Consider the following 24,376-nt stretch of genomic DNA (forward strand, 5'->3'; position numbering starts at 1 on the left):
AATATAATAAAATATTTACAAAAATGTGAAGGGTGTACTCACTTTTGTGAAATACTGTGCATCTATATATATATATATATATATATATATATATATATATATATATATATACAACCCTACATATAGGCCGGGATATATACATACTCTTGGGATCTGGTTGCCACAACAAAGTTACTGTTCAGTATATGGTGATTGACTTGCTTCTTCAGCTGGCTAACGGTGGGGCCCAAGCTGTACAGTGATGCACGTATTACCGCCTCTTTAAGACTGCATGCAATAAACTGTTTTTGGTCCATTAGGAAAAAAGGACAGCCTCTGGCTGTATTGGGTCACTAACAGTGGGAGCATAAACACAACTGAATCCACTCTCCAGTCCTGGTACAGTGTGAACCTTGTCCTGAACGCTTGGCGGCCTGTTGGCCATAGGATTTCATTCCCCAGTGGCTCAGTCCTCACCAACCAAGGAATCAGTCTCTCAGCTCTAGTCCTCACTGATGTAGACACACACTTCAATGGGTTCCTCCAGCTCTGGTTCAGTTCTTGGCACTCTGGGCCTCACTATGCTCCCTCTCAGTGTAGACGCCCACAGCAGCAGATCCGTACTCTCTTGCTCCCCGTACTGCTCCCTCTAGACCTCCAGCAATTTGCCCAGGAAACTCTCAGTCCTGGCCTCCTTCCATGAGTGCAGAGATGTGTGGAAATTGTATCTTGTGGACCCAGCCATTTGCATTGTACAGCTTTCCTGCTGCATTTACACAACAGTGTTTTGAATCGCAGGCAGATTTTCTGCGAATCTGCCCACGATTTGACAGCGCCAATGTGTGAATGACAAATCACGGAACTCGGATTTGAAATGTCATTCATTTGAATAACACCTCAAATCACGGTGCAAGAAAACGTGCTGCAATTTCAGCAATCCGCATCACAGGAAGCATGTCGCCCAAAAGAAGCTCCAGAACTTTTTTTGGGCAACATGCTTCCCGTGATGCGGGAAGGACAGCATAGCCCATGATCCCTTGTGGCTATAAGCTCTGATCTCCAATTGTCACTGCAATCCAGGAGGGAAGGAGGAGAGGAGGAGCGGGGGATTTCACACAGCCTGCTCATGCAGCAGAACAGACAGCAATGGGGGGGGGGGGGTGGAGAAGTAGAAGTAGTACAGCAGCCAGCTGGAGAAGGTGAAGGAGGAGAGCAGGCACAAGAATTAACAGCAAATTCCTCACAGCCGGCTGCAGCACACAGCTACATTTGTATAGATGATTCTTCTAGTAATTTTGCAGAAAAATCTATAATGATTTGCATTACTACTGTTCCTTTAGTTGGTGTCCTATGACCCTATAAACATTGTACAATCACATTGTATCTCATGGTCAGCATTGTACATATTTGCAGGGACGTTGCGGGTCTTGCTGGGCTTTCAGTGCAACAGGCGCTCTGGAATGCCAGATGAAGCTGAAGACAGGAACGTTGCAGTCACTGAGCGAACAGGAACTTGTGGATTGCAGCAGGAGCTATGGAAACCATGGATGTCAGAAAGGATGGATGGAATTGGCCTTTAACTACGTCATTGATTATGGACTTGCACTGGAATCCTCTTACCCGTATCTAGGAAAGGTAACAAAAAAGTGTCATGAGATACCATCAAGCTCCTCTGAAAGATGTCTCTAAAAAACATCAGCTAAAACGCACATTACAGTGCCATTTGTTTTAATTTGTCTCCTCAATGAATCTAGGTAGCACACTGCAGTGCACCTGCGGTGTAACACCTCAGAATGCACAGGTGTGAACCATTGTGAAAAAAAATGGTCCATGTCCGGTTATATGTAGGTTGTGATGCCTTGGTAGCCCATTGAGAATCAATGGAACTTTCCCTTACACAACACGTTATATTCGCAAATATAGTGGAACCTTGGCTTACAAGTAACGTGGTTAACAATCGTTTTGAAAGACAAGCAACTTTTTCTTTTTAATTCTGACTCGGTTTGCGAGTGTTGTCTCGCAAAACGAGCAGAATTCAAGCTAATGGGGTGTGCAGTACCGCATTTGGCCAGAGGTGCGGGGCGCCGGGGACACTCGGAACGGTTCGCAGCCGTTCGGAAATACTTGGAAACACTTGGAAATTCTCTGTTCCTGAGTGTTTCCGAGCCTTTCTGAGTTCAGCTGAGCTGTCCCCAAGTATTTCTGAGGCTCTCCGGCACCCCCCCTACCTCTGGCCACATGTGGTATTGCATATCATAGAAGTCAATGCGGAATGAATTATCTTCGTTTCCATTGACTTCCAAGGGGAAACTCACTCACTTTTCTCCTGGACCGGATTATGCTCGTAATCCAAGGTTCCACTGTACCATGTTGCACGTTCATACATAATCTGAAAATCTGATATATGATATATGCTAAAAAGTGGATTGCATAGCATGAGATGATATCTCACCTGAATAAGTAATTTCAGTCTGATGGTCTAACTAGAAAGTAATTTAGGTCTGGGCTGCACTCCATAAACTTGTAACTGGTTGGTGTTTGTAGTGACAGCAATGGATGCAAAAAGTGAGACCTGGAGGAGAAAAAGGACAGAGGGGCTGCATGACTATGGGAGGAACAGGGTCAGGGAATGGTCAGCTAGGTCAGTGTTGTGGGTAGGGGTCGAGACCTTACCTGATTGGAGGCAGATGTTGAAAGGGGCAGGGTGCAGAGCAGAGAGTCTTGCGGAGGGATGTTTTCTGTAGAATTCCAAGAAGTCAGGAGAAGTGGCAACTTCAGTCATCCCCCCACCTGCAGGTAGATAGAGACAAAATTTGTGATTTGGAGGCCTTGTTGACACAGGTCAGGGCCACAGCAGTGGTTTGGGCCCGCAGTGTCTGCAGCAGCAGCTATCAGACGTTATGGGGGGGGGGGGGTCGGGAGCGGCTCCCTCACCTGCCTCTTCTCCTCTGGGCCGGAAACAGGCTAGGAAGGTTCATCCTCCTGAGCGCCTCAGTCCATCCCCTGTCCCCTGGGTCCAGCGTCCACATAGGAGCCCCACATAGGAGACGTTTTTTTCGGGAGCAGTGATTTTAATAATGCTTAAAGTGAAACAATAAAAGTGGAATATTCCTTTCAATTTCATACCTGGGGGGTGTGTAGAGTATGCCTGTGAAGGGGCGCATGTTTCTGGTGCTTAGAACTGTCCCTTCACAAAGTGTCATTTCTGCAGGAAAAAAAGTCATTCAAAATCACTCGCGACTATAATGAATTGTCGGCTCCCAGTAATACAGAGAACAGTCATTGAAAGTCATTGATTAAAAAAAAAAGTGTGGGGTTCCCCTTAATTCAATTACCAGGCCCTGGCGGTAATTCCGAGTCTGGCTTGGGCTGGGATTTCAGTACCATGAGCAGTAACCCAGAGCCAGACTCGGGATCTCATCGCTGGATACAGGGAGAGTTACTTACCTTTTCCCCTGGATCCATCGATGTCCCCCCGCTGTGTGTGCGAGCTGTCCTCCGCTCCATTCACAGTGCCAGATTGCCGCTGAGCTCAGTTCCCTGCGACGTTACGACGCACGGGAGCGGAGATCGGCGCCAAATTCAAAAAAGTAAAAATACACAAAACACATACAGTACTGTAATCAGTTTTTTTCTGCCTGGAATTTGGAGATTGTCCATAGCAACCAAAAAGTGTCCCTTTATGTCAAAAGTGATTTTAGACCAGCTAGAAAACAGCGATAATAAATTAGAATCACTTGCAGAATTGAGCGATAGAGATTTGTTGGGAGATCCGTCATCAATCACTAAATCTAATGACAGCGACAATTCTGCAAATGAGCAAATTTCAGTGTTTTTGGATTTGATTAAATTATTGAATAATTTTTATTATTATTTGTTATCATTATTTATAGTTATTTATTATATTATAAACTTTATCATACCCGGGATGTCTACTAGACTCTCATTTGAACAGATTTAAGAGAGTTATTCCTAAGAATTGCAGGCCTACAATATAAAACGCCAAATTTCCATGCAAAATAATTGTACCGCTTTCAGCACCTAAAATCAGAAATAATCATACTGCCAGGGAGGTTAAGGGGAACCCCATGTCAAATTAAAAAAATAAATGACGTGGGGTTCCCCCCAAATATCCATACCAGACCCTTCAGGTCTGCTATGGATTTTAAGGGGAACTCCGCGGCAAATTAAAAATAAATGGCGTGGAGTTCCCCCTAAAAATCCATACCAGACCCTTTATCCGAACACGCAACCTGGCAGGCCACAGGAAAAGTGGGGGGGACAAGAGAGTGCTCCCCCTCCTGAACCGTACCAGGCCACATGCCCTCAACATTGGGATGATGCTTTGGGGTCCCCCCCAAAGCACCTTGTCCCCATGTTGATGAGGACAAGGGCCTCATCCCCACAACCCTGGCCGGTGGTTGTGGGGGTCTGTGGGCAGGGGGCTTATCAGAATCTGGAAGCCCCCTTTAACAAGGGGACCCCCAGATCCCGGCCCCCCCTGTTTGAAATGGTAAGGGGGTACAAACGTACCCCTACCATTTCACAAAGAAAGTGTAAAAAATAGTTTAACCACTTTCAGACCGGACCATTTTGCTGGTAAATGACCAGAGGTCTTTTTACACTTTGGCACTGCGCTGCTTTAACTGGTAATTGCGCGGTCATGCAATGTTGTACCCAAACAAAATTTGCGTCCTTTTCTTCCCACAAATAGAGCTTTCTTTTGATGGTATTTGATTGCCTCTGCGATTTTTATTTTTTGCGATATAAACGTAAAAAGACCGCAAATTTTGAAAAAAAATGATATTTTCTACTTTTTGTTATTAGAAAAATCCAATAAACTCAATTTTAGTCATACATTTAGGCCAAAATGTATTCAGCCACATGTCTTTGGTAAAAAAAAAGTCAATAATTGTATATTTATTGGTTTGCGCAAAAGTTGTCACATCTACAAACTAAGGTACGTTTTCTGGAATTTACGCAGCTTTTAGTTTACGACTGCCTATCTCATTTCTTGAGGTGCTAAAATGACAGGGCAGTACAAAACCCCCCCAAATGACCCCATTTTGGAAAGTAGACCCCCTAAGGAAATTGATAAGAGGCATGTTGAGCCCATTGAATATTTTATTTTTTTGCCTCAAGCGATTGAATAATGACAAAAAAAAAATTTTTTTTTTTTTTTTACACAAAGTTGTCACTAAATGATATATTGCTCACACATGCTATGGGCATATGTGAAATGACACCCCAAAATAAATTCTGCTGCTTCTCCTGAGTACGGGGATACCACATATGTGGGACTTTTTGGGAGCCTAGCCGCGTACAGGGCCCCGAAAACCAAGCACCGCCTTCAGGCTTTCTAAGGGCGTCAATTTTTGATTTCACGCCTCACTACCTATTACAGTTTTGAAGGCCATAAAATGCCAAGATGGCACAAAACCCCCACAAATGACCCCATTTTAGAAAGTAGACACCCCAAGCTATTTGCTGAGAGGCATGTTGAGTCCATGGAATATTTTATATTTTGCCACAAGTTGCGGGAAAATTACAAACTTTTTTTTTTTTTTTTTTTTTTTCACAAAGTTGTCACTAAATGATATATTGCTCATGCATGCCATGGGCATATGTGAAATGACACCCCAAAATAAATTCTGCTGCTTCTCCTGAGTACGGGGATACCACATATGTGGGACTTTTTGGGAGCCTAGCCGCGTACGGGGCCCCGAAAACCAAGCACCGCCTTCAGGCTTTCTAAGGGCGTAATTTTTTGAGTTCACTTCTCACTACCTATTACAGTTTTGAAGGCCATAAAATGCCAAGATGGCACAAAACCCCCACAAATGACCCCATTTTAGAAAGTAGACACCCCAAGCTATTTGCTGAGAGGCATGTTGAGTCCATGGAATATTTTATATTTTGCCACAAGTTGCGGGAAAATTACAAACTTTTTTTTTTTTTCACAAAGTTGTCACTAAATGATATATTGCTCACGCATGCCATGGGCATATGTGAAATGACACCCCAAAATAAATTCTGCTGCTTCTCCTGAGTACGGGGATACCACATATGTGGGACTTTTTGGGAGCCTAGCCGCGTACGGGGCCCCAAAAACCAAGCACCGCCTTCAGGCTTTCTAAGGGCGTTACAGTTTTGAAGGCCATAAAATGCCAAGATGGCACAAACCCCCCCCCCCCAAATGACCCCATTTTAGAAAGTAGACACCCCTAAATTTAGGGGTACACTAGTGAGACTAGGTAATAAATGGCGGGTGCCCTGAAACTATAAAAAAATAACTAACCAACCAGCGTCACCTGTAACAGTTATATGGTGATCACTGGTGAAAGGGTTAACTAGGGGGCAATCAGGGGGCTTTATGCGGTAGTATATGGGGGTCCCTGGCGCTATAAAAAGCTGCGGCGAACCTAAATACCTACCTGCCTAACTAGCGTCACCTGTGACACTAATACAGCGATCAGAAAAACGATCGCTTATTAGGCTGGGTTCACACTGGAGCGATGCGGGAACGCCACGAATGCGCGGCGGGTTCCCGCATCGCATGCCTCCCGGCGGCAGTTCACACTGCCCTATGCGAACTGCTGGGAGTGTCAGTGAAATGTTACTGACACCCCCAGATCAGTTCGCATATCGCAGTGCGATCTGCAAACTCGGATCGCATGGTGTGAACACCCATGCGATCCGATTCTGCTGCGGGCCAAAAAAAGGGTCCCGTGCGAATTTGCGGCGGGTGCGGCGGGTGTGGCGGGTGCGGCGGGTGCGGCGAATGGCTGAACTCGAATCGCACAGAGATCGGATGTGATTTGCACTGCAGTGCGGTGCGAATCACATTCGTTCTCATAAACCGCTGCAATGTGAACCCAGCCTTAGTGACACTGGCGACGGGGGGTGATCACGGGGTTAAACCTTTATTGGGGGGGTTAGGGGGGTACATTAGAACTAAAGGGGGCTAACCCTAACTGCCCTAACAGTTATTACAGTCACAAATGACACCAATGCAAAAAAAAAAAAAAAAAAAAAAAAAATGACATTGGTGTCACTGTGACTGGGGGGCAGGGGTAATTGGGGGGGTGATCGGGGGGTAAAGGGGGGGTGTGAGTGTGCCTGGCATGTTCTACTGTGTGTGGGATGTGTTGGTGCAACTCACTGATCCGCTCTCCTCCGTGTCGGAACGAAAAATACCGACACGGAGGAGAGAATACATCACTTCCTCTCCTGTGTTTACATTACAGGAGAGGAAGTGATGTCACCGGGGATTTCCATTCGTCGGGAGCGATCGCGAGGGGGTGGCCATGAATGAATGGCCGTCCCCTCGTCCGGGATCGCTCCCGAACGAAAACCGACCGCCGCAGGCACCGGGCGGGGGCCCGATCGGGCCCCCGACCCGCGGGAGGCAAAGGACGTACATGTATGTGCTTATGCCTGCCCGTGCCATTCTGATGACGTACATCGGCGTGCGGCGGTCGGCAAGTGGTTAAAAAGACACACATACCGTTGCAAAAGTCCTTTATTAAAAATAAAAAAAATAAAAAAAAGATTCCAGCGGTGGTAATCTACTCTTGATATCCAGCGACGGATGATCATCTCTCTGGGGTCCAGTGATGGCTGATCTGATCCAGCGATGGGTGATCTCTTCCTCCAGAGCAGCTCATCCATCCTCTGTCTCCACCGGACACACTGCAGGAATCTCAGCAGCCTGACACGTCTTAGCTAAGGAGGACGGGGCCACCCGTCACCTGACCCCGCCCCCCTCTGACGCAAGGGGAAAGCTGGGCATCCCCAGTGACGTACGGGTGACACCGCCCCTCTCTGATGTAACGGAAACCTGCATTACATCAGAGGGGGGCGGTGATGACTGCAATATAAGCCCTTCCCCAAAAATAAGCCTTACCCTGAAAATAAGACCTACAAGGACTTTAACTAGGGCTTATTTGGGAGGTAGGGCTTATATTGCAGCCATCACCGACAATCGCGCTAGGTCTTATTTTCAGGGAAACCGGGTAGGTCCCACGGGGGAGGGGAATATGGACGTATGTGTGATGTTGGAAAGTCTTCGAGCCGATTGGGGCGAGGCTGAGAACATGGATCATTCCAGTTAAAATTGCGTGTTAAAAACACCCAAAGACCTCTTGTTGTTGAGCATTACTTTGTTGAATTTGCACTTACAGGTATGTTTTATGTGATGTTATTTGATTCCATGGTTAATAAAAATGTGGCTGCTGTGGCCATTTAAAACCCATGTCACTTAATCCGTGTCTTTACTTTAATTGTAAGGACCAAGGTTGACGAATCCTTTAGTCAAGAAGAAGAGTCAGCAACACACACTTGCAGATCAAAGATTTACATGGTTTTATTTGTATCCTATCCAGTGGCGGGACAAGGTCATCCAGCGCCCAGGGCAAAGATGCCAAACTGTGCCCCCCTTTCTCTTAGGGTTAGGGTCAGGGTGCCCCCTACCCCTGCAATAAACCATTGCGCCAGGGGCAGCCATCCCTCCTGCCCACCCCTTGTCCCAGCCCTGATCCTATCACATAGGACAAACACAGTCCACTTTTTGAGGCCTTGCAGGGTCTCTTAGTCAAGGGGGCACAGTGATAACAAAAACACCTTTAGGAAGCGAGCCCGTGGGGCCCCAAAACATTGGATGTGTTTGATCTACTCCTCTTCTGGTGACTCCTTTTCTGATATGATGCTCTAACTCAGAATTGTGGCCCACGGGCTGGATGCAGCCCTTTATTTGTCACTTTGGAAGTGTCACTTCCATTAAACCAATGATGTTGCACTATTCCTCCCATGACACCAATGATGGTGCAATATTCCTCCCATGACACCAATGATGGGGCACTGTTCCTCCTCCTCTTGAGCACAGGCAGCATATATTTTACTTACTCCATTTGACCAACAAGCGTTTGTCTTACTACTGGCCACATTCTGGCCCTCCTAAGGTTTGAAGGACAGTAAACTAGCCCTTTATTTAGAAGGTTTGGAGCCCCTGCTCTAAGACCCCTTTCACACTGGGGCGTTTTTCAGGCGTTTTTCATGCGCTTTAGCGTTAAAAAAAGCGCCTGAAAGAAGCCGCAACTGCAATCCCAATGTAAAAGCCCGAGTGCTTTCACACCAAGATTCCTTTCACACTGGGGCGTTTTTCAGGTGCTTTAGCGTTAAAAAAAGCGCCTGAAAGAAGCTGCAACTGCAATCCCAATGTAAAAGCCTGAGTGCTTTCACACTGAGGCGCTGCGCTGGCAGGGCGTCAAAAAAAGTCCTGCAAGCAGCTTCTTTGCAGCGCTTTTGGAGCGGTGAATACAACGCTCCTAAAGCGCCCCTTCCCATTGAAATCAATGGAAAGCGCCTGTAAAACGCCGGAAAAACGCCTGAAAAACGCCATTGGCACCAGCGTTTTGTGGGCGCTTTTAACCCTTTATTTGGCCACTAGCAGGGGTTAAAAACGCCCCAATAACGCTCAAAAAACGCTGGTAAAACGCTGCTAGTTTAAGCTGCGCTTTACGAGCGTTTTTCGGGCGCTGACATTGTGAAAGGGCTCTTAAAGCACTTGGGCTTTCACATTGGGACTGCAGATGAGGCTTCTTTCAAGCGCTTTACAGGCGCTTTTTTTTTAGCGCTAAAGCGCCGGAAAAACGCCTGAAAAACGCCCCAGTGTGAAAGGGGTCTAAATAGCCTCACAGATCTGTGTTCCTTCCACAAACCTTAGCCAGATTGTAGTCCATTTGTAAAATGTACTAAAGTTAGGTTGTTTTGTATGATTAGTTCAGTAACACTTAAGCCGTGTACACATGACCGGACTTTTCGGCAGCAAAGGTCAGACGGAACAAATCCGTCGGACAATTCGATCGTGTGTGGGCTCCATCGGACCTTTGCTGTCAAAACATCTGACGGACTTTTGAAATAGAACATGTTTCAAATTTTTCTGCTGGACCTCCGCCGGACCCAGTTCCTATGGAGAAATCCGTTCGAAATGCTAGTCCAATGGACAAAAACCGACGCTAGGGCAGCTATTGGCTACTGGCTATTAACTTCCTTATTCTAGTCCGGTCGTGCGTCGTCACGTTCAAATCCGTTGGACTTTGGTGTGATTGTGTGTGGCCAAGTCCGTTCGTTCGGAAAGTCCATTGGGACTCCACCAAAAGTCAGTTGGGAAGACCGTCAGACCTAGTCTGCCGGAGAGTCCAGTCTTGTGTACGCGGCATTACAGATCTTGTCCCCACCCCAGCCTGTGACTGGGCTGTAAAAGGAGAAGCAGCTCATCTCTGTAACTCTACTTCTATCAACGTAGCTTCTAGTACATGAACACACTTGATTGGCTCTTTGCGCTGCTTCACTCGCCCCTCTCTGAACTATACAGGGACTACAAGAGGCTGATACATATCAGGTACTTATAATGCTTGCATTTAATAAAAATACATTTAATGATGTATTAATGGCTGCAGAGCTGAAATAACATGCCTTTTATATATGCCTGAAGTTCAGCTTTAATTAGTACCGGCAACAAGTTCTCATATACTGCAGACCATTAATCCAGTGCTTAATAATTTTGCTTTTATTCATTCACCAGGAGGGCACCTGCCACTTTGCTTATACTGCTGCTACATGTCGGTCTTATAAGATATTGCCATCTGGGAATGAACTGTTCCTTCAACAAGTGGTGGGTATTGTGGGACCCGTGTCTGTGGCAATAGATGCTTCTCTAAAATCCTTCCAGATGTACAAAAGAGGTGTGTATAAAGTATTTGTATTGTGTTACTACCAAAGCTGAAAGTAAGGCTGCGTACACACGCGGGGACTGTTCGCCCAACTTTGTCCGCTGAACAGTGTTTCGGCGGACAGTCCGCCCGTGTGTGGGCTTTCAGCGGACAGTTTCAGCGAACAGTCCGCTGAACAAGGTTTTTCGGAAATTCCGAAAAACTGTCCGCTGAAACTTTGTTTCAGCGAACAGTCCCCTCGTGTGTAGGCTTGTTCGTCAAACTAAGTTCCGCGCATGCTCAGAAAGGATTTACACGCCGAAAGTTATAATGCAGTGTATAGGACGTCGTATTTTTCGTCCCGTCGTACGTGCCGTTCACGTCATCGCGCACGGTTTCAGCAAACTGTTCGTTCGTCGTGTGTGGCCATGTCCGTCCATGCTAATTTTGAGCGGACTGTTTGCCGAAACTGTTTGACGGACAAAGTTGGGCGAACAGTCCCCGCGTGTGTACGCGGCCTAAACTGCTAGCACCACAATAAGTCCCCTTTCACACTGGGGCGTTTTTCAGGCGCTTTTGGGCTAACGATAGCACCTGCAAAGCGCCTGAAAAACACCTCCCCTGCAGTCCCAGTATGAGAACCCGACGTTAAAAAATGTCCTGCAAGCAGCATCTTTGGGGCGGAGAAGGAGCGGTGTATACACCGCTCCTGCCCATTGGAATGAATAGGCGCCACTGCCAAATCGCCTGCAAAGCGCCTCAGCAGCGGTGCTACATGGTGCATTTAAACCTTTATTTGGCCGCTAGCAGGGGTTAAAAGCACCCTTCTAGCAGCTGAATAGCCTAAAATGACGGTAAAGCGCACCTAAAACTAGCAGTGCTTTACCGTCAACGCCCGCCCCAGTGTGAAAGCAGTCTAAGCCCTTGTACACACGGTCGGAGATTCCGACAACCAAATCCGTCGGATTTCGTCCGTCGGATTTTGTCCGAAACTGTTGTATACACACGGTCGGACAAAGTTGTCGGAAAATCAGTCGTGATGACGTTATTTCGTTACGACGGGACTACGTTCAGGCTAGTAGCCAATAGCTTTGGTGTAGGAATTTGATCTGAGCATGCGTGGCACTTTGTCCGATCGGAATTCTCTACACATGATCGGAGTATGTCCGATCGGAGCATTTTGTCGGAAAGTTTTACCAACAAGTTGGAAAACTTGGTCTGTCGGATACTCCGACGGAAACAGTCGGATGTAGACCACACACAGTCGGAATCTCCGACAAAACGGTCCGATCAGACACATTCCGTCAGAATCTCCGACCGTGTGTACAAGGGCTAAGACTGGTATGTAAGTGAACATATGTGCCCAGGTATAAACCTGATAGGTGGAAATAAAAATACACACATAAATGTGAAAAAATTACCGCAATATCCAAAAAATGAATATGGGTACATATAAATATGTGTAAAGTACACATTCTAAAATCAATTAACCATCCAAATATCATGAATGAATTGTGACATGATTTGGATATTACTGTAACATCCAAACAAATTAATAGGGGTACATATAAATATGTATAAAGCTCATGTCCTAAAATCTATTAACAATCCAAATAACATGAACGAATTGTGACACAACAACAAGTCCACCAATATCTATGTTAATGATGTGCTTCAAAAACCCCTGATAGCTATAAAAGGTGCCAGAAAGTCTTATAAACATAGATGACGATGTTCCAATGTTCTATGATGAAACACCCGAGGCTGTACTTCCACCATCCAAGGGAAGGGTAGGTACTCTTACCATAAGATGTGGACACAGAGGCGTAACTACAACCTTCAGGGCCCTAGTGCAAAAAAAACATGAAGCTCCCTCCCGACCTCTGGTCCAGGGTCCCTTCCCTCCGGTCCTGGGGCCCTTTTCTCCTGTCGTGAGGCCCTTTATTACTGTCTTGCAGTGGGTTCCTTCCTGCCATCTTTGGGCCCCACCACAGCGGCTGAACGCCAGAGTCCAGTCACAAGTGCAACCTTTGTGACCCTGGTAGGTCAGCCACTGGATTGTAAATTTAGCCAGCCACAGCCCACCTCTGCATCGCCATCCACAGCTTATCTCTGCATCCCTGCCTACAGCTCACCTCTGCATCGCCATCCACAGCTTATCTCTGCATCCCCATCCACAGCTTATCTCTCCATACCTGCCTACAGCTCACCTCTGCATCCCCATCCACAGCTTATCTCTGCATACCTGCCTACAGCTCACCTCTGCACCCCCATCCACAGCTTATCTCTGCATCCCCATCCACAGCTTATCTCTGCATACCTGCCTACAGCTCACCTCTGCACCCCCATCCACAGCTTATCTCTGCATCCCCATCCACAGCTTATCTCTGCATACCTGCCTACAGCTCACCTCTGCATCCCCATCCACAGCTTATCTCTGCATCGCTGCCTACAGCTCACCTCTGCATCCCCATCCACAGCTTATCTCTGCATACCTGCCTACAGCTCACCTCTGCATCCCCATCCACAGCTTATCTCTGCATACCTGCCTACAGCTCACCTCTGCATCCCCATCCACAGCTTATCTCTGCATACCTGCCTACAGCTCACCTCTGCATCCCCATCCACAGCTTATCTCTGCATACCTGCCTACAGCTCACCTCTGCATCCCCATCCACAGCTTATCTCTGCATACCTGCTTACAGCTCGCCTCTGCATCCCCATCCACAGCTTATCTCTGCATACTTGCCCACAGCTCACCTCTGCATCCCCATCTTATCTCTGCATACTTGCCTACAGCTCACCTCTGCATCCCCATCTTATCTCTGCATACTTGCCTACAGCTCACCTCTGTGTCCCCACCCAGAGCTCACTTCAGTAAACCCAAATTCAACACTCACCTTTGCACTACCTGTTCACACTTGTGCTCCCCCGTTCACAACTCAACTCTGAATCCCTCCTCTACAGCTCATCTCTGCCCCCCACATCCCACTCTGGCAAACCTTTGTCCACAGCTCTTACCTTTGCACCCCCATCCATAGACAGTTCTCACCAGGGCTGGACTTACCATTGGGCTTAACTGGGCTCAAGCCCATTGGCCCCGGCAAGATATATAGCGGAGTGTACGCGGCTCGGCTCCGCTCACAGTCACGCCCATTCTCGCCCTATGATGGACATAACACAGGGACTGGGCATGACTGTGAGCCGAGCCGAGTACACTCGGCTACTCTCGGCTCCGCTCGGGACTGCGAGAGGACCCGAGAGCCACCGAGATACATAGGACTCTGTATCTCGGCGGCGCCATTTTTAAACTTCAAGACTGCAATGGCAAGGCTGCAAATGACAAGGCTGCAGATGACACTTACAAGGCTGCAGATGGATGGGCAAGGCTGCAGATGGACACTGATAAGGCTGCATTGATGGGCATTTAAATGCAAGTTTTTTCCTTAAACTTCTCTCCTAAAAGTTTTTTTTCCTTAAAATTCCTTCCTAAACTTGGTGTGCGTGTTATACACCGATAAATATGGTAATGTATAGAAGGTAGGGCCCGAAAGTAACTCAAGCCCAGGGGACCCCACCACCCTAAGCCCTGCCCTGGTTCTCACCTCTGCACCTAGCCCCCACCCACCTTCATTCACAGCTTTCTTCTCTGAAACCCAGCCCCAAGCCATCTATAGATTTCATCTCAGCACTTGGCAGTTCCCCTTCCCTCCTATACGTATCTCTCCCTCCTGTGCCCAGCACTGCGACCACCCATCCACATCCACCTTTAGTCACTCCATGCTTTAGCCATTATAAAGCTCACTGCCCCTCCTCCTCATAGCAGCCAACACGGTTCCAGTAGACAGCAGCCAGCACACTCCCCGCTCTGCCTCTCTCACCTAGTGTGCAGAGAAGCATTCCCAAGGTGGGGTTGTCACCCCAGGAGCAAAAGTTTTGGGATGCGGGGCAAGTGACATGAAAGGAGAACCAGCAGGCCCACCACCAACCTCGCAGTGGTGCAGGATGAGATGAGCGGCGGGGGGGGGGGGGGGGGGGGGCAAGTCAAGCGGCAGTTATGAGTACCAGCTGTGCTCATAAGTCTTTCCTGCTGTCTTGGGGCCCCCTTACAGTGGCAGAACACCAGGGCCCATTTGCAAGTGGGACCACTGCGACCCTGGTAGTTCTGTCACTGGTGTAGTATTAGCAGTATCAACAACATGGAGGGGCTGTCAACTTTTTGTCATACTTTTAGCACTATAGTATATCAATTCATTGTTTACATTTCTAGTTAGAGTCTATACAGAGGGGTAAGCTGACTTTTTTTTTAACATACTTTCTTTTTGCGTACTAGGTGTGTACTATGACCGTAAATGCAGTTCAAGGAACATAAGCCATGGAGTACTGGCAGCAGGATATGGTACAGAAAATGGAAAGGCCTACTGGCTGGTTAAAAACAGGTACTGTACATTTAAAAGAAGAAACCATTTAACCACTTTCAGACCGGTAAATGAATAACTAAAGTCGCGCTATGGAAAAAATCAGATCTCCAATGTGATAGAAATATGTGAAATAAAATTAATAAAAAAAGTGAAGAGAGAAAAGAAAATATACTGGGTTAGAGCTGCCTGTGCCTGAAGCCCTCACTTCCTTAATAGGGAGGAGAGGGAAATGAAAAGTGTAAAATAAAAAGGTTATGGCGCTAAACCCTATCAGTGATGTGATGAGTTAACCTATCCTCAAAACCTGGTGTTTATTTTTTATATAGAAAGAAAAAACTGTTGGCGGTAACGTGCATAGATTTCCTAAAATAATTTTATCCTAAAAAAATTGTGTGTGATCAATGTGGAGTCAACATTCGTGTTCCATCATAATTAAAACCAAAGTAGGTATTGAATTATCTTATACGTATCAACCTACTATGGGTGGGTACTAAAAACACGTAAACATTCATTTAGGTATGCAAAAAGGTGGAAATATTGTTAATATTCAACAATGTGCTAGTTCAAAACAGACTGTGCAAACATGTGCAAAAAAATGTGCAAAAAAGCAACTAAGGATCAGAACAACAGAAATAATTCAACCAAAAAATCGCATGAAGACGCAAACTATGTGCAAAAAACAACAACTAAGGATCAAAACAACCAGGGGTCTGAAATATTTTCAACCAATAATCGCATAAAGACGCATCTATGTCCAGTCCAAAGTAAATATTTGGCTTAATAATACTGCCTTTTCAGATTATTGTTGTAATTGATGCATAAAGTCAATAGGGAATATTTGATTCACTCGTGCAAATAGTGCGGGTTTTCAATTAGAGAACTTCATCCCCGGTGCGCCACTCAGTGCTATAGTATGTGAATGCTCTCACCAGAGTTAATGCCCCTGTGGGGCTGGATGGACCTTCACAATGTAAGCCACTGTGTCGCTCTCTGGTTGCTGCTGGTGCACTGGGTGAAGCTTCGTTATTCCGTCCGTATGGTATCCAACGTTAATTATGTATGAGGAAAAGACATATCCATAGTGTAATACATTCTTAACCAAATCGTTTGTTTATTGGTATAAAAAAACTACTCACATTTAATATTAAAAGCATATGCGTATGGAAAAAACTCAGCCGTTCGTCTCAAACGAGTGCACACAACGTGGCCACGCCCTACGCGTTTCGTCACTACGACGTCCTCTGGAGCATATGCGTATGGAAAAAACTCAGCCGTTCGTCTCAAACGAGTGCACACAACGTGGCCACGCCCTACGCGTTTCGTCACTACGACGTCCTCTGGAGCTCCAGAGGACGTCGTAGCGACGAAACGCGTAGGGCGTGGCCACGTTGTGTGCACTCGTTTGAGACGAACGGCTGAGTTTTTTCCATACGCATATGCTTTTAATATTAAATGTGAGTAGTTTTTTTATACCAATAAACAAACGATTTGGTTAAGAATGTATTACACTATGGATATGTCTTTTCCTCATACATAATTAACGTTGGATACCATACGGACGGAATAACGAAGCTTCACCCAGTGCACCAGCAGCAACCAGAGAGCGACACAGTGGCTTACATTGTGAAGGTCCATCCAGCCCCACAGGGGCATTAACTCTGGTGAGAGCATTCACATACTATAGCACTGAGTGGCGCACCGGGGATGAAGTTCTCTAATTGAAAACCCGCACTATTTGCACGAGTGAATCAAATATTCCCTATTGACTTTATGCATCAATTACAACAATAATCTGAAAAGGCAGTATTATTAAGCCAAATATTTACTTTGGACTGGACATAGATGCGTCTTTATGCGATTATTGGTTGAAAATATTTCAGACCCCTGGTTGTTTTGATCCTTAGTTGTTGTTTTTTGCACATAGTTTGCGTCTTCATGCGATTTTTTGGTTGAATTATTTCTGTTGTTCTGATCCTTAGTTGCTTTTTTGCACATTTTTTTGCACATGTTTGCACAGTCTGTTTTGAACTAGCACATTGTTGAATATTAACAATATTTCCACCTTTTTGCATACCTAAATGAATGTTTACGTGTTTTTAGTACCCACCCATAGTAGGTTGATACGTATAAGATAATTCAATACCTACTTTGGTTTTAATTATGATGGAACACGAATGTTGACTCCACATTGATCACACACAATTTTTTTAGGATAAAATTATTTTAGGAAATCTATGCACGTTACCGCCAACAGTTTTTTCTTTCTATATAAAAAATAAACACCAGGTTTTGAGGATAGGTTAACTCATCACATCACTGATAGGGTTTAGCGCCATAACCTTTTTATTTTACACTTTCAGACCGGACCAATTTGCTGGTCAAAGACCAGACCACTTTTTGCGATTCGGCACTGCGTCGCTTTAACTGACAATTGCGCGGTCGTGCGACGTGGCTTCCAAACAAAATTGATGTCCTTTTTTTCCCACAAATAGAGCTTTCTTTTGGTGGTATTTGATCACCCCTGCGGTTTTTATTTTTTGCGCTATAAACAAAAATAGAGCGACAATTTTGAAAAAAAACGCATTATTTTTTACTTTTTGTTATAATAAATATCCCCCAAAAATATATAAAAAAACATTTTTTTCCCTCAGTTTAGGCCGATACGTATTCTTCTACATATTTTTGGTAAAAAAAATCGCAATAAGCGATTGATTGGTTTGCGCAAAAGTTATAGCGTTTACAAAATAGGGATAGTTTTATAGCATTTTTATTAATAATTTTTTATAATTTTTTTTTTTACTAGTAATGGCGGTGATCAGCGATTTTTATTGTGACTGCGACATTATGGCAGACACATCGGACATTTTTGACACATTTTTGGGACCATTGCCATTTATACAGTAATCACTGCTATATAAATGCAGTGATTCCTGTGTAAATGACACTGGCAGTGAAGGGGTTAACCAGTGGGTGGCAGTGTAGGGGTTAAGTGTTCCTAGGGGAGTGTTACTAACTGTGGGGGGGTTGGGCTTTCATTTAGTGTACACTGATCTCTGCTCCAATCACATGGAGCAGAGATCAGCGTCACTAGTTGCTAGGCAGAATAGACAAATGTTGTTTACACAGCATTTGCTCTATTCGGCCGCTCCGTGAGACGATCGCGGGGATGCCCGCGGCGATCGAGTCCGCGGGTCCCGCGACCGGACTCACGGGGGTCCCGACCAGCGCGGGAGCGCGCCGCCGGCGGCGCGCTCCCGATGGCAGGGCGGCATTGAATATTGGACGTACCTGTACGCCAATATGCCTGCCCGTGCCATTCTGTCGACGTACATCGTCGTGCGCTGGTCGGGAAGTGGTTAAGTAAAGTGCATTTGTGGATAAAATGATTACCACCATAAGGTTTTTGTTTTGGCCTCTCCTGGCCCTTAGTATATCATCAGGTTGAACCAGGAAAAAAAAATCTTATTTAACAAGGTATAAAGGCTCTTACCTCACTCTACAAAGCTGAGCTGAGATATTTTATGAAGGAGCTAGTTACTAGATTCCATATGATCCTTTATCTATTGTAGGAAAGGTATGTAGCACTGACCCTCGAAGGAGCTGCTGGTTTTATTGGGCTTACCGTTACCTTCTTTACCATGTCTCCGTCTAGGGTTTCCCGTGGTAGATGGCCCAAAGAAATGCCAAAAGAAATGCAGAAACTGACACTGGATCCTCTTTTTGGGTTGTTTATTTAGAAGATAACACGGTCTCTTAATGGAGGGTAGAGGGTTAGGAAGAAAGTTCAGGTACTTTTGGACTGCAAAGATAAAAAATTCTCTCACAATAGAAATCCAGAGAATTACCGTTTCACAGCTGGATTTGCACAACCACCAGATAGACCTCCTCTCACTAGGCCTAGCAGCCGGTAGGGTGCTAAGTAAAGCAAAGTCTCTGCAATAGACTTGAATGTAGAATATTTGAGAAAAGTCTCTACCACAGACTTGAGCGTAACTGAGGGACATAGACAAATTTAGAGAGCTATCATACGGTACCAGTATCTCTCAGCCGGTCTGGCGATACAGTATGAGTGTAAATCCATGAAGTGTCCTTCAACTGAGCCTCCAGACTCCTTCAGAGAAACCATCCTTTTGCATGGCCTTCTCCTGAAGAGTCCTCCCCTTGATGCTCCTCCTTAAATGAGACGGCACCGGCCCACCTTTGAATCCTCTAGCCTCGATATCCACTCAGGCCTGTCCCTGCAGTCACTTCACCTCGGGTCATCCAGCCCCGGGAACAGGGCTGGACTGGGACAGAAATTTGGCCCTGGACTTCATCCAGACCGGCCCCCTTACATCAGAGTGTCCCATCAGAAGCCCCTTACATCAGAGTGTCTCATCAGCACCCCCTTACATCAGAGTGTCCCATCAGCAGCCCCCTTACATCAGAGTGTCCCATTAGCTGCCCCCTTACATCAGAGTCCCATCAGCAGCCCCCTTACATCAGAGTGCCATCAGCAGCCCCCTTACATCAGAGTCCCATCAGCAGCCCCCTTACATCAGAGTGCCATCAGCAGCCCCCTTACATCAGAGTCCCATCAGCAGCCCCCTTTAATTTAGAGTTCCATCACCAGCCCCTTACATCTGAGCGTCCTCCCCCCCACATGTACTCATAGTTCTGAAGGCAGCTTCTCTTCTTCCTCTCTCCAGTCATGTGATAACAAGTGATAGGGGAGAGAGGAAGGAAAGTCGGCCGGCTGTCTATCTCCCCCTGCAGGATGGAGGGAGCATAACGCCTAATGTTCTCTCCAGCATATGATGGAAGCTTCTCCTCCTGACAGGAGTGAAATTGCAATCACTTACTGTCAGAGAGGAGCGGCTCCAGGACTGCACCTGACTGGCCCACTGAGCCATCGGCCCACCGGGAATCTCCCGGTAGTCCCAATGGCCAGTACATGCCTGCCGAGAATCAGAATTGCATGGATCCGCACCCCAGGCCAGGAGGGCCATGGAGGCTGGTCAGGAGGACCAGGACCAAACAGACAGATCTTCTGAACCGGCACACAGAAGCACGTGATCTCAGTACCTTAACCACTTTCAGACCGGACCAATTTGCTGGTCAAAGACCAGACCACTTTTTGCGATTCGGCACTGCGTCGCTTTAACTGACAATTGCGCGGTCGTGCGACGTGGCTCCCAAACAAAATTAACGTCCTTTTTTTCCCACAAATAGAGCTTTCTTTTGGTGGTATTTGATCACCCCTGCGGTTTTTATTTTTTGCGCTATAAACAAAAATAGAGCGATAATTTTGAAAAAAACGCATTATTTTTTACTTTTTGTAATAATAAATATCCCCCAAAAATATATAAAAAAACATTTTTTTCCCTCAGTTTAGGCCGATACGTATTCTTCTACATATTTTTGGTAAAAAAAATCGCAATAAGCGATTATTGATTGGTTTGCGCAAAAGTTATAGCGTTTACAAAATAGGGATAGTTTTATAGCATTTTTATTAATAATTTTTTAATATTATTTTTTTTACTAGTAATGGCGGCGATCTGCGATTTTTATTGTGACTGCGACATTGTGGGGGACCCATCGGACATTTTTGACACATTTTTGGGACCATTGTCATTTATACAGTAATCACTGCTATATAAATGCAGTGATTCCTGTGTAAATGACACTGGCAGTGAAAGGGTTAACCAGTGGGTGGCAGTGTAGGGGTTAAGTGTTCCTAGGGGTGTGTTACTAACTGTGGGGGGGTTGGGCTTTCATTTAGTGTACACTGATCTCTGCTCCAATCACATGGAGCAGAGATCAGCGTCACTAGTTGCTAGGCAGAATGGAAAAATGTTGTTTATACAGCATTTCCTCCATTCGGCCGCTCCGTGAGACGATCGGGGGGATGCCCGCGGCGATCGAGTCCGCAGGTCCCGCGACCGGACTCACGGGGGTCCCGACCAGCGCGGGAGCGCGCCGCCGGCGGCGCGCTCCCGATGGCACGGCGGCAACGAATATTGGACGTACATGTACGCCAATATGCCTGCCCGTGCCATTCTGTCGACGTACATCGTCGTGCGCTGGTCGGGAATTTTTTGCGCTATATGGTCGGGAAGTGGTTAAATATCACCTCCCAGAATGCACAGCAGGATGACACTCCCACTGGGCTGGTTCTGAGAAAAGAATGGCATTCAATACGCCAAGCTAAACTGCGTTCTCATACTTGCCAACGGTGACATCGACACCTGCGGCCAAGGAGAACTCAGCTAGACTGGCACTAAAACCATAATTTGGCAAAATTAGCCCTATAACCCAACTGTGGTTTTAGGAATATTAATTTTAATAACATATAACGCATGCTCGTCAAGAGCTGGCGCTACAGGTATATACTGTAAATAAATTTACTTGACTGTATTAGTCAGAACCCCAACCCCCTGCGTGCCCGCTGGGCATGCATCAGGTGCGCACTTTGATCGCTGTGTTCTTTGGACACTACTGATTACAGATCGAGGTAAAGGAACAAACACAGCGGTCCTTTACCATGTGATCAGCTGTGTCCAGTCGCAGCTGATTCCATGCAAACAAGTGCTGGTTATCGGCATTTCCTTTCCTCGTCGCTGTCACTGTGTGAGGAAAGGAAAGCCGATAACTGGCAATCCTGTGACAGCACACATTTACACTGATAATAAGGGAACTGATCATCATTGCCCTATTGATCAGAGCAGCCCCATCAGTGCAGCTTTTTAAAGTCCATCAGGGCAGCATATCAGTGCCCATTACTGCCACCTCATCAGTGCCCATCAGTTCAGCATATCAGTGCCATCTCATCAGTGCAGCATATCAGTGATCCACATCAGTGCCCATTAGTGCAGCCTCATCAGTGACCATTAGTGCAGTATATCATTGCAGCCTCATCAGTATAGCTTATTAGTGTCCATCAGTGCAGCATATCAGTGCCCATTAGTGCCACCTCATCAGTGCAATCTCATCAGTGGTGCCTCATCAGTGCAGCCTCATCAGTGCCCATCAGTGGCATCTCATCAGTGCAGCATATCAGTGTTCATAAGTTGCACCTCATCAGTGAAGCCTCATCAGTGCCTATTAGTGCAGTATATCAGTGCCCATTAGTGCCACCTCATCAGTGCCCATCAGTGCAGCCTCATCAATGCCCATCACTGCAGCCTCATCAGTGCCCAGCAGTGGATTACGAGCATAACTAGTTCCAGGAGAATGCTTGTGATCCAAAGCACTCCCATATCAAAGAGAGTTTCCCCATAAAAGTCAATGGAAATTAAAGTGGGGTACCCCCTAAAAAAAAAAAATTAAAAGTCAGCAGCTACAAATACTGCAGCTGCTGGCTTTTAATAATCGGACACTTACCTGTCCCAGGGTCCAGCGATGCGGGGGAACGAAGCCCCCCCCTCGCTCCCCACTCCGCTCGCGGCGCATACTGTGGGCACCCAGCTGTGGCTTCACAGCCGGGCACCCACTGCGCATGCGCGAGCGGCGCAGGGCGCCGTGATACGCCGTACAGTCACCTGGGACACATGACAGGTCCCAGGTGAATGTGCGGCGCAAGGGGAAGTGATGTCACCAGCCCGGGCAATGAAGAAGGCAGAAAAAAAATAAAAATAAAAGGGGTAGGTTGCGCTAAGGAACTTATGAGCGAATCCACATAAAATATAAAAAAGGAAAGTAGGTAAGAGCTGCCTCTATTACTATCCACCTGGTGGGGTGGAAAATGTTAGATAAAGGAGTGCTATGAATAGATCTGGCGCTATACCTGTGTATCAGAAACTTAATTAATGTGCTAAATTAAATTTGAAATTGTTACATTAATCCGGTGTGTAAGAGTTGGTGTGCAATATATTAGTGTTGGGATAAAGTATAAAATATAAACTGTAGGTGGGAAGTAAAAACTCAAAAATATATGTGTATAAATTGTTAAAAATTTACCAGCATGCTGGCTGGAAAATAAAGTATTGTCTCAGGTGCGATAAACCTAAATGGGTGATTACCTTATGCACTCTTAATCACATGAGTACCTTAAATATGTGAACTACTTAATAATTCAGGTAAAAATATTACATGTAAATATGAACCATAAACATAATACAATTGTGCACAAATGTGACAAATAAAATCTATGCGTGCAATAATACAATTGTGCACAAATGTGACAAATAAAATCTATGCGTGCAATACTAAAATGTACAATAAATCCGTGATAAATATCAATACCCCACGTGAAACATGCCAAATATTACGAGTGAAAAAAGAAAAAGGAAATAAATTTAAAAGGAGGTGAAAAAATTCCAGAAATAGAATAAAATAAAATAAAATAAAAATGAAAAATAAAAAATATTGAAAATAAAAATAAAGGATTTTTTTAGGTATTTGTCCCAAGTAATAAAAATATAAAAATGTGTACAAAGAGAAAAAAAGGGGGAGTAAAAAAGAAGCAAAAAAGCACAGTCTCTGATGCAGTGCAGTTAATGGGGGATTTCCCGTAGATACAGGAGGGGATGTGATGGATCCAAACAACTAATCTTCATGCATTGTGGGCACTTATAGGATGTACTCTCACCAGAAAAATAACCCCATCCGGGGTGGATCAGCCTTCACAGTATAAGCTACCGTGTCGCTCTCTGGCTTGCTTCAGATAGGCTGTTGAGGATCCCTCGTTATTTCCAGGTGGAGTGTGCCTCAGTATATATATTGAAAGAGAGGACCATACATAGTGTGATACTGTATAAATCACTTTATTAAGAAGATACTAAAAATTACTCACACTTTTGAAAGAAGAAAATGGCTTGAATAAATGCAGTATAAAGGTGCAGTGTGAAAGGTATGGAAGCTGCTGAGAGCGTTCCGTTCGTCTTCCACGCCGTAGTGTAAAGGTACAGTGTTAAAGGTAGGAAAGCTGCTGAGAGCGTTCCGTTCGTCTTCCACGCCGACTGTATTGGAAGTGTGTATTCGATAGGCCACGCCCTACGCGTTTCGTCACTGGGACGTCATCCGGAGCGGCCATCTTTACACACCTCACGCTCTTTATAGGACACAATACACCTATCGCGCATGCGCGGACGACCGCCGCCATTTTTGCTGTGGGAATGCCCATATGTCAAATAGAGCGCGGTGGTGATTGTGTTCCTATAACTATCCTACATAGTGTTCTGCCGTTTTTAGCCCGCTGTTGGATTTTATATATACAGAGCTTATATGTGTATGTATTTGTTAATAAACAGTTACTCTGCTTACTTAAAACCAAATATAGATTAC

The 24,376-nt window shown here is 45.7% G+C and overlaps 1 protein-coding gene across 1 annotated transcript in view; it reads left to right on the forward strand.

The window, feature by feature from the left end:
• Window positions 1–24,376, forward strand: part of LOC143942835 (cathepsin S-like) — a 46,662-nt gene that overhangs the window by 16,286 nt on the left and 6,000 nt on the right. Inside the window, exons 5-7 of the mRNA XM_077464237.1 lie at window positions 1,393–1,614; window positions 10,565–10,724; window positions 15,025–15,130. Coding sequence (XP_077320363.1) covers window positions 1,393–1,614; window positions 10,565–10,724; window positions 15,025–15,130 — 488 coding nt within the window. The remainder of the gene's footprint in view (window positions 1–1,392; window positions 1,615–10,564; window positions 10,725–15,024; window positions 15,131–24,376) is intronic.

This window comes from Lithobates pipiens, unplaced genomic scaffold, assembly GCF_037356315.1.
Source record: "Lithobates pipiens isolate NorthernLeopardFrog02 unplaced genomic scaffold, aLitPip1_a1.2 Scaffold_30, whole genome shotgun sequence".
NCBI classification, from domain to species: Eukaryota; Metazoa; Chordata; class Amphibia; order Anura; family Ranidae; genus Lithobates; species Lithobates pipiens.